Source organism: Salvia miltiorrhiza, chromosome 1, assembly GCF_028751815.1.
Source record: "Salvia miltiorrhiza cultivar Shanhuang (shh) chromosome 1, IMPLAD_Smil_shh, whole genome shotgun sequence".
NCBI classification, from domain to species: Eukaryota; Viridiplantae; Streptophyta; class Magnoliopsida; order Lamiales; family Lamiaceae; genus Salvia; species Salvia miltiorrhiza.
This window is the reverse complement of record NC_080387.1, coordinates 63568029-63587271: the sequence shown is the minus strand read 5'-3', so window position 1 is coordinate 63587271 and position 19243 is coordinate 63568029. Positions and strand designations below refer to the sequence as shown.

General features: G+C 34.2%; 2 protein-coding genes across 3 annotated transcripts; both read right to left on the bottom strand.

The window, feature by feature from the left end:
* Nucleotides 1–6525: 6525 nt before the first annotated feature.
* LOC131003481 (phosphatidylinositol N-acetylglucosaminyltransferase subunit A) lies at nucleotides 6526–11322 on the bottom strand. The gene is made up of 9 exons (XM_057929967.1): nucleotides 10948–11322; nucleotides 9408–9547; nucleotides 8688–9260; nucleotides 8330–8484; nucleotides 7767–7857; nucleotides 7488–7604; nucleotides 7127–7230; nucleotides 6958–7048; nucleotides 6526–6868 (listed from the first exon to the last, which is right to left on the bottom strand). Exons 2-9 carry the CDS (start codon nucleotides 9525–9527, stop codon nucleotides 6776–6778), a joined length of 1344 nt encoding a protein of 447 aa, XP_057785950.1. The 5' UTR covers nucleotides 9528–9547; nucleotides 10948–11322; the 3' UTR covers nucleotides 6526–6775.
* A 1199-nt stretch (nucleotides 11323–12521) lies between these two features.
* On the bottom strand, nucleotides 12522–16144 carry LOC131003381 (protein DETOXIFICATION 24-like). Of its 2 annotated transcripts, none has more exons than XM_057929908.1 (9): nucleotides 15972–16144; nucleotides 15188–15437; nucleotides 14258–14799; nucleotides 13850–13936; nucleotides 13718–13774; nucleotides 13395–13633; nucleotides 13190–13308; nucleotides 13005–13091; nucleotides 12522–12903 (listed from the first exon to the last, which is right to left on the bottom strand). In XM_057929908.1, exons 2-9 carry the CDS (start codon nucleotides 15431–15433, stop codon nucleotides 12823–12825), a joined length of 1458 nt encoding a protein of 485 aa, XP_057785891.1. In that variant the 5' UTR covers nucleotides 15434–15437; nucleotides 15972–16144; the 3' UTR covers nucleotides 12522–12822. The 2 variants fall into 2 exon arrangements, with proteins under 2 accessions (XP_057785891.1, XP_057785883.1); XM_057929900.1 differs by lacking the exon at nucleotides 15972–16144 and adding an exon at nucleotides 15761–15916.
* Nucleotides 16145–19243: the final 3099 nt, after the last annotated feature.

Genomic DNA, 19243 nt, shown 5'->3' with positions numbered 1-19243 from the left:
TTTGTAAAAGTATTTATAGAGAGAGAAAGAGTAAGTGATGGGCTCAATTAATTTTTATTATTTGTCAAAAAAAGAATGAGAGATTTGTAATAAAATATTCCATTATAAAAAGTAAAATATTTGTAATAAAACGAATGGAGTAATTTATACATAATTAGCGATACTTAGATTTTAGAGGTAGTTTTAATACTCCATTCGTTTCATTATAAGTACTCCCTCCGTCCCAATATTCAAGTCTCATATTCCTTTTTGGGCCGTCCCAATATTCAAGTCTCCTTTCCTTTTTTGGCATAAATTACAATACAATTAGTTCAATTAATTAGGTATTCTCTCTTTTTCTAACTTTAATCTCACTCTCTCTCTCTCTCTCACTCTCTTTCCCAAATCTGACACTCTCTCTCTCTTCGCCACTTCTCTCATCTTCTCTCTCTCGGACGCCTCACCACCACCGTTCCTCTTCTCTCCCGGTGACCGCAGCGACAAGGCCCCTGCCTCGCCGCCCGTTTTCCGGAGACCAGGGCTCTGCCCTCTCCTGGCGTCGACGAGGCGTCGCTGCCTCCTATCTCTCCACCGCCTCAACCCTCTGCATCCACCGCCTTCGCCTCTGATCTCCTCCGCCTCCACCGACTCTCTCTCCCAGACACATGCGCGCAGCCAGTCGCCGCCTGTTTTTCTAGCGGCGGCGCTGCCCTCTGCAAAAGGCGAAATGCACCGACTCCAACGCCAACGCCTCCGCCGCCTCCACCATGCTCCAGCGCCGCCTTCTACCGCCTGCACCGCGGTAGATCTGCTCGAATAATTTAGGGATTTGCAGGGATTTAGGGAAAATCGTCTGATTTGGTTGGTTTCTGAGCTTGATTTCGGTATTTCATTGTCCTGGTACTCTGTATCATAGCTTTGAGTAATTAGGGGGCTCTCTGCCCATGGTGGTGTCTGCGTCGGATTGAGAGGTTCAGAGGAGGGAAAGGGGCAGCCGGCGAAGTCACGGCCAACAGCCGGCGAACAGCAGCGGCAAAACTCACGTACAGATAGAGAGAGGAGCAGAGACTTGATTAGTCATTTTAATTAAGAAATAAAATAACATTAATTAAAGCACTAATTATGTGGTCCCCACTACTTTTACATCTATTTTACCTCTCCTAAATACTCGTGCCCAAAACAAAGGAGACTTCATTATTGGGACGGAGGGAGTAGTTCAGAATCTTTTAATACAAAAATTAAGGAGAGTGACTAAATTGATTGAAAGTTGTAGGGTCTATATTTTTTTAAGGGTAAATTTTTTATTTATGAAAACATGTGTCGTATAAATGGAACAATTGGAAATGAAATATATGTCGTTTACTTTTCAATGAGGTGGAAAAAGTAAAATGAAGGTGGGGTACTCAGAGTCATACATATAACATGTGGCTCCACCACTGTTTTAGTCAAGAGACATGTACGATTCTATATATGTCATGGTCGATGCTGAATAGTCCTTGAATAGAAAAACAATTAATCACGAAATCTAGAAATTAGTTAATTCAGTAACCAAATTATTATTATTATTATTATTTTCTGACAGTGCTTAATGATTTTTGTTAGTGGAACTAGGATTTTGTAGAAGGTGACATATCATGATATATACTTGCGGATTACGTATCTACATCTTAGGATTCTCATCTAAAAATAACAAAAGGAAGCTTAGTTAAATAAATCAATCACTAAGAGCGGAAACAAAACAGTAATAACTAGAAATAAATTATATTTGTAATAAATTTTTATAAAACTTTAAATAATAGTAGTAAATTAAAGAGTCAATATACGAATTTGGCCACTTTTTTATAGAAAAAATAAAACTTATCCATTCACATAAAAACTTAAAGAACAGTCATTTTTTGTGTAAAAAATATATATTTATCTCTAACATTAAAATTTTAAAATTAATCTCTTTTTTTTTTTACTTTCTCGTGCACTTTTTTTTTCTCTCTCTCTCAATCTCTCATCAGCAACGTCTCCACAGCCACAACACAACATTGACATACACATATATATCATCAGTAGGGCTGAGCAAAATCGAACTGAAACCGCCAACCGAATCGAATCGAAGCAAAAATGACGGTTTGGTTTGGTTTGGTTTTTATGTATAAACGGTGCGGTTCGGTTTGGAATTAAAAAAAAATCGAACAATTTCGGTTTGGGTTTGGGTTACGGTGCGGTTTTCAACCTGAACCGGCCAAAATTAAATATTGTTAATAAATTATTAAATATATATTTTAAATAATTAATTATTAAATAATTAAAAATTAAATTTAGATTTTAGGGTTTTAACACTTTAGTACTTTATACATATCAAAATTTTAATTTTATCATCTAGGATTAAATATTATTAATAAATTATTAAATATATATTTTTAAATAAATAGAAAAATGAAACGGTTTATGCCAAACGGAACCGCACCGTTTGCAGTTCAATTTGATTCGGTTTTGGTCATCGAAACGGTTTGGTTTGATTTCAAATTTATGGGTTGTTGGGGTTCGATTTTTTTTTGTTCGGTTCAAGTTTGACCCGAACCGCCCGAATGCTCAACCCTAATCATCAATCATAATTGTATCTAAACCTAATCAATAAAGCTTGATTTCTAGAAAGGCAGAAGCAAATGAATCGGGTTGGGGCGCAAGCTGGGGAGGCTTTTCAAATGGCGCAAACGGCCGGCGTGAGCAATTTTTCATTTTTTTTTTTGTAAGTAAAATTCATTAAGCAATGCACGAGGGGTGCATCCCAACAAGGAGACAACTAGGATAAGAGACAAAAAGAAAAAAGATCGCTATACTAAAACGTTAAGACATAAAGAGGGATTGCAAATCCAATTACTGAGACTATAACTAGAAGAAGGAGAAGAAGGAGAAAGGTTAGAAATCTAAAACAAAAATCGAACTTTAATCTTCTCAACTAAGTCTTGAATAGTACGAGTCGTGAATTTGAATTTTAAATATTAAATTCACAGCTAGACATAATACTAGTCATGAATTCAATCTTTAAAATTCGAATTCACAACCAATATTATTTCTAGTTGTGAATTCAAGTTTTAAAACTTGAATTCGCGACTATAAATAGTATTGGTTGTGAACTGTAGTTCAAAAACTCGAATTTACAATTAAAAAATCAGTAAATTTTTTTAAAATTATTTATGTGAAGGGTAAAAATGATAAATATGACTAATTTTTCAATTTTTTATTTTAATAAATAATTTTTGTTTTTACTATTATAAAATAATCATTTTCACGACTACATATTTTTTTTTAGATACAAATTATAGAATGAATATAATATGCTTGAGAAGATTTGACTGTTTCCACTTCACTCTTCTTTTTTTGAAGTTACATCACTCTTCTTTTTTTGAAGTTAACCCGTACGCAAATGAGACTTCAACATCTCACAAAAGAGAATCTTTGGGTGCTTTATCTTTGTTATTTGAGCAAGGCCTAATCGGCCACTTCACTCTTCTTTACTTTGCCTAAACTAAAGTATTTCTAGTATTTTTTTAAATATCACGAATTTAAGTGTACGAGAATATTGAGTGGGGGAAATACAAATATTATACCCATTACATTACGTCTATTTTAAAGGATTAGTATTGATAAATAAAAATAATAAGATTAATACTTACGTATAGGATAATATTGACGAAAGAAAATATTCTACAAAAGATGGAGATTTATTTAAATGTCGTAGTTGTGGTGCAGAAAATGTGCAACCACACAGAAGTGTAGTTGAAAATAGTTGGTGCTTCTATGCAGCTAACATCATTACATCGACGCTGAAGCAGTACTCATTCCTTCTTGGCCCATTCTCAACCTCTAATGATACTGAAGAAATATTATGTCAGATATATGTCAGACAAATTTACTCCTCCCTCATGCCCGTCCCAATCAATTTAGCCTAATTCTTTTTTAATGCAATTATTCAGAAGAGTGAGATTATAATAAAAATACGTGTGAACTCATAATTAATATATAATTTAAAGTGATTATTTAAAAATGAAATAAACCAAATCAAATGGGCCATTTAAAAAAATGCATGCCAAGTAAAATAGCATAGAAATGAACCAAATCAAATAGAATATTCTAAAACATAATACATGTCAAGTTAAATAAGAGCACTCACATCGGTCGACTCATTCGTAGTGATTGAGTAGATTTCCCAATGAATCGACCGATGTAGGCCATCGTCGACTCAAGTTCAACTCATCTCGATGAGCTCGGCTCATCCGTCAAAATGAATGCACTGGGGCCAGATTAAAAAAAATCACAATTTTTGAAAATAACGGCTCTTTTGCCGATTTTTTTTAATTTTAATTTATTTCAAAGGGCTATTTTACCATTTTTTTGTTTTTTATTTTTAATTTAATTTAATTTCATCTATAAAAACCTCTTCAATCCTCTTTCAAAATCATTCACCCACACTTTCAATCCTTCATCCTTCACCTTATTTTCATCACTCAAATTATTCCACAAATTAAAATGGGTCCCAACGGCCCAAATGCTCCCGACTATTTTTTTTGCCAAATTGGACTGTATCATGTTCTTGAATACGAAGAACATGACTCTCGAAGAATCATCTCAAGAGGGAGATTCGCAACGATTGTAACATGTTCTTGGATACAAAAAACATGACTCTCGAGCAACTCGAATTTCATCAAGAACGGGTGGCCCAGACTCTCGCGAGGCGTAGGAGCGATTAGTAATTTTTATATTTAGAATTTTAATTTTAATTTATGTATTTTTAATTTAATGCAATTTAATTTTTAGGATTTTAAATTAATGAACTTTTAATTTTAAGTTGGTGCAGTTTAATTTAAATGAAAATTATAAAAATTAAAATTAATGGATATGAGTCAGTTGGATAAGTCTTCCCAATACAGGTATTGACTCATAAGTGATCCCTTACTTGAATGAGCCTCCAATTGACTCTATAAATGTGGATGCTCTAAGTAAGTGGAATTGAGAAAGTACTATTTTGAAATTAGTATTTAGAATAGTTATAAGGTGGAAGCTAGGACCTAAATTGGCAAAATATATTTGGGGCCTTGTGTAAGACATTTGTTAGATTAAGGTTCAAATCTAAACATTATAAGTAACCAATTAAATTATAAATAAATTATTGAATATAAATTAGAGTTCCAATATTTGATCATGTGAGTGTCGTTTCTACAGTATTTTTTTTTTGTGATAGTATGAATGAACTACATTATTGGTACAACTATACATATATAAAGTGAATGATTAACCTTGAGACACGACAAACTCACACACCTAACTTTCTTACATTTATTCTTTTTGCATCTCTTTATTCTCTTGGTTCATTTCGAAGAGTATAGTAAAAAAATTCTGTTATATAGATAGATATGTTACATTCCATAGATATGTTTCCATCACCAGGCCCACCCATTCTTCCTAAGTGATGGGGCAAAGGTCTCGGGCCACCAAATTTTAGAAATAATTTTATTAAGTATAATTTATTATCAAATTTATTAAAAAATATTATTTGACATTGATCCGGAAGATTATTTAAAAATTGTAAATTCTACAAATATGTTTAAATAGAGTTTGTTAAAATTTTTGTATTATTTTTTAATGTTTCTATTGCATGTAAATTGTTATTAACTATATCAATTATTGTAGCTTCAACAGAATATTGTATGCATTGAAAATACTTGATGTTTTTTGAAATGATTTACTTTACAAAATGCCAGAAAATCTAACTTATTTCAATATTGATTGATTATTGTTTTTTGTTGCACTTTATTTTCCTATAGATTAAAGTTGTGTATAGAAGACAATTATGCCATATTTTTGAGGTACCCATTTTTTTAATTTCGCCTCTAAGGCCCCTGGAATGTCATGACTAGCCCTATCCATCACATCAAATATATAGATATGGTCCATCACATGATTATTTAGAGATATTGACACTTTAAATATATATCCGCCACATATATAATTATATAAACAATTGAGTCAATTTAACATAATAATTTATGGTCAGATTTATTTAGTTTCTAATAAACATATTCAAGAAATCAATGGTTAAAAAAGGAGTTAATTACTTGCAAAAGATTGGAATGAACAAGACTTGGTCTGAATGAGACAAGAAAAAGGAATAAGCGGAGCAATCTTCTTGACGTTGACGAGCAGGCTTTCGAATCACTCTTTTTTTTGGAGTAATTATTTTTAATGAACTTTGTTTTTTTTCTCAAGAAAAATAAATAAATAAACCTTTATCCTTACCAGTTTGAGTGATATCAAGCTACAATTTGATCCATTTAATCTACTAGTTTCACTAAAACGGCTCGAATAACTTTTTTATAGAATTAAAATTAGAATAAATGCATAGTTTATTGACTAAAATTAATCTTCTTACAGAGAATGGGCCGGAATTAACGAAGGGAGAGTGGGCCCAGAATTAAACGTTTTTGCAGTTCTAAACATGTTTATGAAGCGTGGTTTTGAATTAAGAACAAAATGTGTATTTTAGACATCCTGTGGTAATATAAAAGAACATAATAATTCATACCAGAAATTTATCTTCCAAAACACTTAGGATAAATAAATGGTATTGTAATTTCTAAAACTACGCACAAGCATTTCAAATTAACAATAATTTGAGCCAAAAAAGTGCTCAAATGGCAGCAGTGATTACCTACCAGTATTCTATCCCAATATCCAAAATGGAAGGAGAAAAAGAAGGAAAAGAAAAAAGAAAATGTGCTTACTTTGTTCTTACCAGTGAATACCTCTATTTCTCATCTGCACCCAAATCCCACTTCTCTTCTCCACCATGAGGACTTGTGAGATTAATGTCGGGCACAACCTCGATGTTCCTGTCAGGCTTTTTTAACACCCGATGATGATCATTAAATCGAGGTGATAGTTGTAGCAATCAAGTCCTAACTTAATGTTGTGAGAGGATAAGGGTACCTGCCACAGCTGGAGTAGACGCAATAACAGAAAATCGATTATCATGACCAAGCAGAAGAGCTTGCCTGCCCATGCACCACAAGATAGGTACCTAGACATATCATAAAATTCTCAACAGCTCTACTCTTTCCAACTGCACAGTGAAAACTTAAGCATTATGATAGCATACCTGGGTAAACGATCTATGAGAGACTGATTGGAGCATTCAAGAGCACGACCGTATACAATCTCAGTCCTTTTGGCAACATCATGCCAACTGTATAGTTTCTTTATCTGCAAGCAAATGATTCCGCAAAATCAATTATGTGATGTTTATTGTTAAGCTGCATGTAGTTAATGGAGAACCGTGTAGACTCAGTTCAGAAATTCCAAGAAATGAACTACTATTATATCTCTTGTGCCTTGTTTTGAGGTAGACGAATGATGTTACTTCAGAAGAATTGGAGCTTTTGGCCATAGTTTTAATGCGACTCCAGTGGTTGCTTTGTAGTGCAAATGAAATTTCGTGTATGTGGTCTGAGAACACTCACACGATTGTGCATTTCTTCTGGATTGATCTGGGGAAGCAAATCTATTGCTTTTGTGATTGCCATTACCATGTCATTTGGATCTGGCTCCGCAAGAACAATAATGTCATCAGGAAGAACCTAGAAATAAAGGTGAGCTATCAGAAACCTGAATATAAACTACACATTTCTAGAAATATTCAAGCCAGTGATGCTGGAAATCTCATCCGTATTCAACGTTAGCAAGAAAGGCTGATCTTATCAAATTTAGCCAATGTAAGGGAACAGGTCAAATGACCATGCCTCTGGGACACCACCCACGCGTGTACTGACAGTCAACAATCCACAACTAGCTGCTTCCAATATTGCAATACAGAATGCTTCTGTTAAGGAACTGTTGAAATGGGCATTTATCATGTCAACAAAAATGATACTGAGTTGTGGTGGCACATAAGTTTCAGTTCTTTTGTCAGATGCTAAAAGTTAAAGGGATATGAACAGTGCATGATTATATTGCTCATGTAGTGATTATTTATAGCCTGGATGGGATGATAAATCAGCTTTACAGGGTGGGTCGACTGGAGATGATTCCATGCATAGATTTTAGGTCATACTAAGCCAGTCTTTTCGTTATCTGTTTCTTTGAGTTTCTTTCACGAACTGCCTAATATAGTTTCCAGGCATATATGTACTATACGATCTTATTCTAGAACATAACTAAATGATATTATGAATTATCTATCATTACATACAGTGTCAAAGGGAATTTCAGATCCCTAAAAATGGCAATGTATAGTTCTCTGCTGAAAGTACTTTAAAGTTTTCGATGTAAGAACGTCTAGCTCAATTTAGCAGATGAATTATACCTGTTTAAGAAGATATGTCCTGTAACCAAAACCGACTGTACTTTAGAATGCGGGACAGCACCCAACATATCAACCCGATCTTGAAGAGAGTGCTTTTCCCTCATCTCTTCCAACCGCACTCTTTTAGGTCCATCGCCACCGATTATGAACCTTACCTTAAGGAATGCACCAGCAAGATATCAGTAGAGAAAAAGTCACATAGAAAGTGATAAACGATCTAGCTTACACAGGAACACCTATTCAACACCCTAACAACGAGACTTGCAGCAATAGAATTGAAAATTATCTGGTATGCAATCATACAATTAACAGATATTGAGAGCTAATAGCTAAAAAAAATGGAAAAAAAAGTGCTCACATTTTGATGCAAACGACAAACTTCAGGGATGACTTCAACGAGTAGATCAGCCCCTTTTCGGTAGACCAACCGACTTATCACAACAATAACAATTTCATGATTGCTGAGTCGCACTGTTGCAGGCTTGAACATTGCCGTATCCACAGCATTTGGAATAACAAAAACCCTTTCAGGTGGCAGTCCAGACCTCAACACTGTATTTTCCTTACTCGTATGAGATACACATATAGCCTGGCTGACATCTGCTAGTGTAAATTGCAAAACCTTGTTCATGTGAATACTTCCCACATCAGCAAAACCATAAAGGGAATGATCAGTAAATACAACTTTGAATCCCATCGTGCGTGCATGCATCAGAGCTTCATGACATAGAGTTGAAAAGGCTTGGTGTCCGTGCACTAATGTTATCCTTTCTCGAATCAATATTGTTCTTATGATTGGAAGTGTTCCATAAAATGTAGGAAGTGTATTCTGCATTAGAAACGGCTTCCACGGAACGTAATAAACTTTCAAACCACCAGTCATGTATCGCACTCCAGAACGATTTCCGTAAGCATGGGTCATAACTATCACCTAGCAGATGGATGAATCCACATTTATTCTACTTCTAATAATTCCTTGTATATCATGAATCAAAACCATTATATTTCTCTGATTGAGGGAGTGACGAAAAAGAACAGACACATAATTGAGATTACATTATTTCAATCATACACTAACCTTGTGGCCAAGTTTCATCAAACATTGTGATAGATAATAAATGTGATTCTCTACACCACCGAAGTTGGGGTAGAAAAAGTCAGATACCATTAAGATTCTATGTTTTCCTTGTTGGCTCATTTTATATCAAGTCTCATACCCTACAACCATGAAAAGAATGCGACTTCAGAACTCTTGTAATGGAAATAAGGGCAAAAAGGTATGGAAAATCAGCAGCAAACTTGGGATAAACATCTTAGTGTCCGAATACAATATATTCCCATCAAGCAGGCTCATACAAACAGTCATAACGCTAAATCAAAATTCACATCGTGTAAATAAAATGTACATAAATGCAACTTACATGTCTAGTAGAAGAAATCACACAAAGAAAATAAACAAAATTATAGAGAATTTCTCATCAAAAAATCCACCCAATAGTATGATCAGGACATACAAACATGCTTGTTAGTCCACTTCTGATATTGCTCATCTTCCTTCTCAGAAAATCAATATATTCAACTAAGAAATCAGCTGCAAGAAATGCTTTTGGAGGTCACTATCAAGAAATTAATTTGAATCATTTTCCTCACAAGCACAATAGTTCAACATCATTCGAACACTCCTTCTCTATGCTTAGTCTAAAACTTAATTTTCTATTCGAGCTTTATTTTATGTGGTCAAAAACAAATTGCATTAAAAGGATGCAAGATAGGGATCAGAAAGAGGGGGGAAACAACAGATATTACTTCCATCAACTTTTCTTCCTAAAGTAAACTGAAATTACAAATGACAAAATCTAAACAAATGGAGCCTTCAATTTATTCACCTCCCAAAATCAATTGAGATCCGGACCATATTAATAGTTTCTAAAAAAACATGTTTGGGATTTGGGAATATTAAAATAAGTATATTATAAAGAAAGTACGAATTTCATAAATACTAATCCTTCTCAATTAAATAAGAAATCAACCTTAAATGGGTCTAGCCATATCGTGAATAGAATCATGTTGAAATCTATATCTATATATATAAAAGCCAAGCATTGGCAGGTACAAGGCCTTCTCCCGCCAATACAGTCTAACCATCTGAAAGTTGGCTAAATTTTGGTTAATACCATTGTTAACATTATCCATGAACTAAAGCAATGAAGATCAAGTCTTTAGCTCCAAGAAAAATAAAGCAAGACTCCAATTTGTTAGCCAAATGCCAGTTCATTTATACAGATTCTGCAGGAAAAGAAATTACAACTATTTGTTGTATGCTTCTCAAGCTGAAGCTTCTGACGCATAATAAAGAAATGAAATTACTGTAAATAGTTTAAATGGTGGAGGATCTAAAGTAACTAGATTTACATTGAAGAATTTCCAAAATCATAATTTCTTTGTCTAATATCCGATTATTTTCATATATCTACAATATAGTCGTAGTACTTTTATAGATCTAAAAAATGCTTGACTTAATCGGTGGATTCTTCAGTAAGGCGAAAAAAAAAAAAAAAAAAAAAAAAAAAAAAACAAAAATCGAACTCCCAAAACACCCAAATAGCATGCCGCCTTACCTGTTGTTGGGAACTTGAGCGTTGGAAACTGCTTCTGCTGCGGTGTCGCCGGACGGAGGCACCGAGGCCGAAGGACGCGGGGCGGGGCGACGGGGAAGGATAGGTGAGGGCGGCGCCGCGGTGCAGTCGCGCACTGCTGCTGTGCTGGCTGCTTGACACTTGCAGCACTTGGACGGAGAGGTCCGAGGCGGCGAGGCCGTGGCCACGGGCCACCGGAGGAGGCGTGGGCGGCGACGACCGTCGGACAGCAGAGAGAGAGTGAGTGCGGCAGATAGACGCTAGTGTGAAGTAAAGACAGAAATCAGAAATCTATTTCTAATTAATTTCTATATTTTTTATTGAGGCGCCCATCCAAATCCTGACCCATTTTTTCTTGAAATGACACTAACAATAACACGATTTTGAAATGACACTAACACTATTTTATTTTACAAATGACATCATTTCGAAAATAACACCAATATTATTTTATTTTATAAATGACACTAACATTATATTGAAATGACACTAACACTACGGGTAAAATAACACTAACACAATATCGAAATGACACTATCACTTGAAAATCGAGTAGAATAGTTCAATTGAATTAAATCCGGGTCGAATACGATCCGGGTGTACCGGAGATTTTGTGTTTTTTATTTTACACTAATACTAATTTAAATTGTATTTTAATTATTTATTTTATTTAAAAAATTCCCTGTATACATAAATAAATTCTAAAACTATATATACACTTATGTTTGCAAATTGCAATTGAATTTTGATAATAAAAAAAAATAAAAACTGTACACATATTTTTATATAAAAATTTTATTAGGTTAAATTAATACTCCGTCTGTCCACAAAAAATGAGGTACAATTATTATTTTTGGCGTCCACGAAAAATAGAACATTTTTCTTTTTAGAACTTGGACTCACTTCTTTCTTTATCTTTTATCCATATAAATACTCTTTACTTAAAAAAAAAAAAAGGTCACATTTAATTCAATCTCAACCACTCATTTTAAATAATGATGGGACCCTTTCTCCACTAACCATCTTTTTGATTAAAACCCGTGCCCAAGAAATGTGGCTCATTTTTTATGGACGGAGGTAGTATAAAAATTAATTACTTACAATTTTTATTCAAATAGTTTGATTATATATAGGATAACACTACAAACATCTACCTTATCCTAACTTGAAAAGCCTCTATCTAATCGTGTATGGGGTCAGATATTAGTTGATGTACGTTTTTACACCACCTGATAGAAAATATGTTTCTATTTACTATATTTGTATGTTAATTATTTGTACAGAACCTTTTTTTACACATTCTCGTACTGTAACACTAGTCTCTTTATTATGGTACAAGAACAAGGAGGCTATTTAAATTGTTAGATTCATTGTTGTTATTTTCATTCATGCATGCTTATATTAATATGTAGACGCATATCAACATGTTTAGGGGGTTTGAAGTTGCAGTTATTAATTATGGGTAGTTTTGGTGAAAAGGGGGGTTTGCTCAAACTTAGTATTAGCGTATCGAAATCTGGAGTTTGGAAATTAGAAAATCCAACCCAGGCCCACTCTAAATCACAACAAGGCATGATAATTATTGGTGTTTGAAGAAGAATTGTTCATCGTTTTCAGTCATGCACAACAAATACTTGACACTACAACATCTCTCAAAATCCAAAACGAAAATGGCAGAAAACTAAAACATGGTGATGATCTCTTGATCCCTACTCCTCCTCCTCAGCCAACTACCTCTGCAATTTCCAGACTCGATCATCGAGGAGTTAGAACGAAACACCAAAACGATCGATGTTTCCTGTCAAAAATATCTTCAACAGCCACTGCATCTTTTGCAGAAACTCCAGATTTCCGAACTCAAGATAGCTCAGACTTTGAATTAGCTTCTTCGGGAGATTTGAGGTACCACTTTTTGAGGCGAGCCGAAGCTTTTAGTACCTATTGAGTTTATCGTGGCAATGTTTGGTTAAAGACGCTAACAATACTTAGCTACACAAAATTCACATCTTTGTCAGAAGCATAATTTAGGAATAGCATACCTCTTCGTCCCAGTTCGTCCTCCACATCATGAACGACAGCGCGAGGGTCTCAGTGATGACACCGCAGAGCATTCCAATCCACAGGCCCTGCGTTATTGAGTCTCGGAATATCAGCTAAGCACGTTTTTTGATTTTGAAGATAAGTTTGTATGTTTTCTTGTTCGAGAAAGTGTGATGGTGTCTACCTTTACTTGAAGATTGGTGACATATCCAAGCACAAGCCCAATTGGTAATCCAATTATATAGAAACAAACGACATTGATGATCGCGACTGTGGACTGCATGCCTGCTCCAACTGCAACGCCTGATGCAGAAACCAAGTGGTTCAGATGGCAAGAAAAGACGAATTGCAAGCAGATGAAATCAAGAAAATTGGAAAGAAGAAAGAACCTGAGAACACGGGATATATGCTGTTGAACAACACTGAGAAAGCAAGAAGAACCGCAAGATCCGATACAGCCTCAGCCACCGCAACTTCTTGGGTGAATAAGTACCCGAGTTGATTGCCGAAGACCAAGCAGAGGATCCAAACAACTACCCCTATGACAACTGAAGTACCAAGAAGGGTCTTGATCGCAAATCTAACAGCATTAGCGTCTCCTCTTCCTAGCTCGTTAGCAACCCGCACACTGAAAATAAATATAAGCCGGGAACAAGTTTTCAGAGAGGGCAACGGCTATTAGTGATGCATTGAACCAAAAGTTAGCGCGTACCAAGCAGCGCCAAGAATGCCCAAGCATATCATGAACTCCCATCCATTGATGTTGAGGCTGCAAATTTTTACTTTTAGTTGCCATTGTCATAATATAGTCGAAAACAGGAAGGTTGTTGAGTCGAACACTTACCAAATAGAGAAGGCAGAAATTGCAACTTCAGCATTCTTCATGTATCCTGCTACCAAGACTAGAATGGCATAGTACCATAACTCGAGGCTGTAAAAATAACCAACAGCATCAGCAAGTCGGTTACTGAACAGCAACAACGATGCCCTCTCACTTCTATGAACCACTTTTCTCAAGGACAACTTCAAGTTTTTTAACTCTCATCTAAACTCATATTACTTCAAAATTAGAAAGGATTGAGAATTAAACATCAAAGAAAGATGTGTTTGTATCCTCACAATCATTCACAAGTTCTAACTACCAATAAACCATTCTCATGAGAATTATACTGAGGTGTCAAACTCTAAACTTAGGCACTTATATCCTCAAAAGAACAATACAACTCAATTATTTTCGGATGAAAGGACGTACCAAACCATCAGGCCAGAAGCAATGGAGAGTTTCACCACTGGAAGTATGTCCTTGAATGCAGCCATCGAGAAACCTGTCCACGAGTCAGGGCACCATCCCCCGAATATGTAGATGAACTCTCCGATAATCGTGACCCACTGAGACATGTTTAATGCAAGCATAGCACCCCCAACCCCCCATTCGAGAATGTAGACGAATAGATAAGATAAAGGGAAGTGGACCAGGAATTGCAGAACCGATAGGTAAGCTATGATCCTGTTCTTTTGCTGTGCTTGCAAATACATTTGAATTGTCAATGCAAACACAATGGCATAGTTGAAGGGGATGAACCACAGAGAAATATATCCTGCAGACACTGCAATATCCTCTTCCTGGCCAAGTAGCCTAAAGATGGGAGCTCCGAAGAGAAAGAGAGGCACTAATATAGTCATTGAGAGAAGATCCACCAGCCATGATCGCTGCAAGAAAATGCCCATCATGTGGTACTGCTTTGCCCCAAATGCTTGCCCACACAGAGTCTCAGTTGCACTCGACATTCCAATCTGCAGCACGACTAACGAGTGAAAAAAACAACCAACAATGCAGACAAATATATTTCAGCCAACTTGATTGTCCTATGAAGGAGCACGCTGTTCTATTATAAAATACAGTTCTTGGAATCAAGAAACAGTCAATTTAGGAGAAGGGATAATTTATATAATTTGAATTAACTTGCTTGATTCATATCCTATTGAAAGGAGTGAGACTCGAGAAATCCTAGCAACGGAGATATAAATACTCAATTAAGCACATAATCAATCTTGAATAGTAAACAACACCTAAGAGTTTCATACAACACACAGCATTGATAATGGATGGACACATCAAAGTAAATTTTTAACAGCAAGATATATTATCTTTCACAAACAAAGGTTGCAAATGATGCATTACCAGAATCCCATTCACGAATCGCACTAGCAAGGTCTGAACAAGGGCATAACCAGCAAGATCCACGGAGCTTATGTGCCCGATAAAAGACTGCGTGACTACAATCGTACCGAAGGAAGAAACTCTAGAAATCACACTGGGGAATGCAACCCTCCATATTTTCTTGGATTCTACATAAACTCTTCCCTTCAAGTCACCCTCCGGCTCATTTCCTGAGCTCAGCAACCGCTCTTGCACGCTGCCGTCCATGGCTCTGTCACGCCAATCAAATCCACAAAACTTATTCAATTGGTTTCACAAAATTAAACAAGTGAATGCCACTATTCTTCAAACATTCAAGTTATTTTCAACCATTTCTATATAAAGATACCCTTTTTTCATTCTCCAGCCAAGAATCCACAAATCAAACATCTACATAAAGATACCTTTTCCAGAATATTCAACAAGCTTAAGAGGTATTCAACTCACTAAATCTCTTCCTCCGCATACACAACATAACAAGCATCATTTATTAACAAGGGGCTTCTCTCTCTCAAGCATGTTTGAAGCATTTAATAACTCAGCAAACATAAATACCTAGTTTTGGGGAAGACTGAAATACAACAGCCAGCAACTAGTAGCTAGTAGCTAGCAGCCAGAAACACACATAAAATCACAGTCTTCGAGGAATAAGATTTAAGAGAAACATGCTTCAAGGTTTTCTTGAAGCGGTGAGGATAGATAAGAAAGAAACACAGCCCACATACATGCACACATCAAAATTTCTAGAGATGGAAAAGATGGGGACCTTATGCTCACAAATTCACGCCTCAAATCTCACTGGGGCGCCAATCTGTTTGAGGGAAGAGGGAGATTCAGACCTATTGAGTCCCAAACATTGAAAACTTTTAAGTTCTTGCAATTTGCTGAGAAAAATGCTATACAAATGCACTCACGCTAAACGATTAGGTACAACTACTGGTCTTCTAGTTCAAAAGTCTGCAATATAACAATTTAATACTATTCCAAAAAATATACATTAAAAAATGATTGAAAAGTTTTACTGTCCACGCAGTTCAGTAAGAGTTTGTTTATTGGAGTATTTTATTTATTTTCTCATTTTTGACTACTTTTTGTCACCTTAATAACATCAAAGGTGAAGTCTTTGTGCCAAGAAATGAAAGGGAGGAAAAGGGAGATGACGAGAAGAACAAAAAGACTTGTCTTTTAATTTTATAAAACGATGCTTACGTCATTACGTGTTCGATATCTGTTGAGATAAAATATGATAAATAAAATTTAGATAAACATAAGATCAAAATTATTTAATTTATAAAAAAGAAAATTATATAAAAAGAAAATAAATATAAGCCAATAAATATATAATCACTTATTCATTTTATTACCAACATACTTAAAACACTAAACACTAATTTCTTAAATTTCATGTCCAAAAGAAATTCTTAAATTTCATGTCCAAAAGAAATGAGTTAAGCTAGTTGAAACAGAGGAAGTATAAATTAGGTGTGATTGTTACGTGTTTGGTATGTAATATATAATTTTAAGATAATTAATATTTTTGTGTTTGGTATACTATATAAGCTAAGAATGTTAAATAATTTTAGCTTATATAGGCGTTTGGTAGCACATAGTATTATTTAATAAGTTTGTCCTTACTATTTCACTCTGATAAGTAATACTTCATTCATTCTCAGTATTATTTATCTATATTAGATATATAATAAATCTCATTTTTTAGTATTATTTATTTTGATTTTATTAATCACATTATTTTTAAGCATGACTATCAACACATCGGTAGAAAGATATTGTGGATTAAATTGATAAATTATAATTTTAATTTTATATAAATTTAAAATAATTAATTAGATATAAAAAGAAAAAAAAAGTTAATAATTTCACCTCAGATAAATAAGAATACGGTGGTATATTATTAGTTATCAAAATAGAATAATAGAATAAGATTAGGGCGTCATGATTATCGGGGGCTGTCCAAACGCGGCCCAAAACTATTCTTGGTCTCCACGAAAAAAAAAAAAAACGATGTGTACGTGTTGTTATAAAATTATTAGTAACAAATTTTGTCGGGCAGCAAAGATGTGGTGGAGCGGCAATAATAATAGCAATGCAGAAAAGTAATTGTCTCACTACTAGGAAATGGTCCAGTCCTCTTCTTCCAACTAAAATGTCATTTGCAGAGTAATATTGTTCAGGATCGAAGAGGGACAATAATAAAAATTTGAGACGAGCCCAAGCAAAACTCTAAAGTTACCTAGTATCTATTTTTCTTATCATCAGATCAAATTATTGAAAATTTATCTTTTAAAAATCTCATATTCGAAATTTAAAAAATACTTCTGTCCAAAAAAAAATCTTAATAACGACAAGTCTAGTTTAATATTGGGCAAATAGCTTCAAAATTCACGAACTCTTACACGATTCTCGTTTTTCCCACGATCTTTAAAAATTAGACAAAAATACATAACATTTTGATTGATGCTGATTTTTCCCACGATGAATTTCTCCGGCAAAAATTAAAGCTGACGTGGCTTAATAATGTTGATGAGGATACGACGTTGTTACAATTTAAATTAAAATGTTGTCATTCTATTATAAATTTTTAAATCTGTTCTAATTTTATATTCCAACAATTGTATTTATCTCTCAATCGCGCGCTAACAACAGTTGCTTCTCTTCATCACTTTCAATTATTTTCTTGCTTACATATTTAAATAGCACATCAAGAACTAGCCATGGATTATGCCGAATTGCACCCTACCAATTTCTGCACAATAAAAACCCTAATTTATGAGTTGCAACCAATTTCACAGTTGGAAACGACGTCGTTTGTTTCATCGGACAGCGTTGCCATGTTGATAATTCCGAGTGTCACCTAAGCTTTAAATTGAACGAAATTATCAATCGTGAGAAAAATCAGAATTAATCAAAAGATTATGTATTTTTGTCTAACTTTTAAAGATCGTAGAAAAAACAAAAATCGTGTAAATGTTCGTGAATTTTGGCACTATTTGCCCTTTAATATTTAACGGACATCATCTCATCTCTAAACAGAATATAAAAACATAAATTTTAGTTGCTAATCTATTGTCTTTTGACATTTGAGTTCATTTCTATCTTTAGGATTATTTTCCTTACCGCATCCATCCGCATGTTTTCTCTCGTGATGCAAGAAAGTTGACTTTGGAGGCTGGCATCAGTTTCGAATTAATGCTAATAAATATTATGAGAATTTCGTTCAGCTAATTAAGTTAAAGAAAAGAGCACATGAGATTCTCTCTCATTTATATATGTGTCTTATTTTCAGTTTGTTTGTTTTTTTTTTTTTGGTTATATTTCTCTTATGTTTTTTAGAGTTTTGTATTTTCAATTTGTTTATTAATTTCTTATGTTTTAGTATAATCTAAGATTATTAGTTATGGTTCACAAATTTAATAGAATTGACGGTTTTAGATTTATTTTGCAATATTTTATTTATTTAATAATTATTTTTAAGAGTTAATTGAGTCATAGCTAAGGTGTGTAATTTTTTCAAATTCTAAATTTTATTAAATATTTACAAATTTTGTCGAACAAAAGATCTCATTTGAAAAAATAAATATATGTAACACGTACTATTCCGGGTAAAGACGTACCAATTTTATAAAAAAATGACTCCTTATAAAAAGAATATCATAAAAACTAAAGATATATATTCCTTTATTCGTCTATAAAAATAGTCCTTTTTGTCATTTTGATACGTTCACAAAAATTAGTCCATTTTAAAAATTCACATGGTGGGTCATCTTCTTTACTCATAATGCAATTAGTTATGATGATTATTATTATTATTTTAAGTGGAATCTTTTCTTTACACTCACAATACAATAATTATTTTTGTTAAAATTTATGTCATATCTTTTTAAGATTATTATATATTTTGTAGACGGACAAAGCTAGCATATATATATGAATTTGTTTAAATTTTCGAAATTTAGTACGTCTACATAACCCTTGAGGGGTGTCAAAATGGGCCGAGAATGGCCCCTCGATAGGCCCGCC

Excerpts from the sequence above, each read along its gene's own strand:
- LOC131003381 (XM_057929908.1), bottom strand. The coding sequence starts at position 15,433 with ATGGACGGCAGCGTGCAAGAGCGGTTGCTGAGCTCAGGAAATGAGCCG. Across the intron at positions 13,937-14,257 it reads GCTTCTGGCCTGATGGTTTG|CCTCGAGTTATGGTACTATG; the intron begins GTACGTCCTTTC and ends TTATTTTTACAG. Across the intron at positions 13,775-13,849 it reads ATTTCTGCCTTCTCTATTTG|CCTCAACATCAATGGATGGG; the intron begins GTAAGTGTTCGA and ends AAAAATTTGCAG.
- LOC131003481 (XM_057929967.1), bottom strand. The coding sequence starts at position 9,527 with ATGAGCCAACAAGGAAAACATAGAATCTTAATGGTATCTGACTTTTTC. Across the intron at positions 9,261-9,407 it reads TGATGAAACTTGGCCACAAG|GTGATAGTTATGACCCATGC; the intron begins GTTAGTGTATGA and ends TCCATCTGCTAG. Across the intron at positions 7,049-7,126 it reads CTCATAGATCGTTTACCCAG|GTACCTATCTTGTGGTGCAT; the intron begins GTATGCTATCAT and ends TGATATGTCTAG.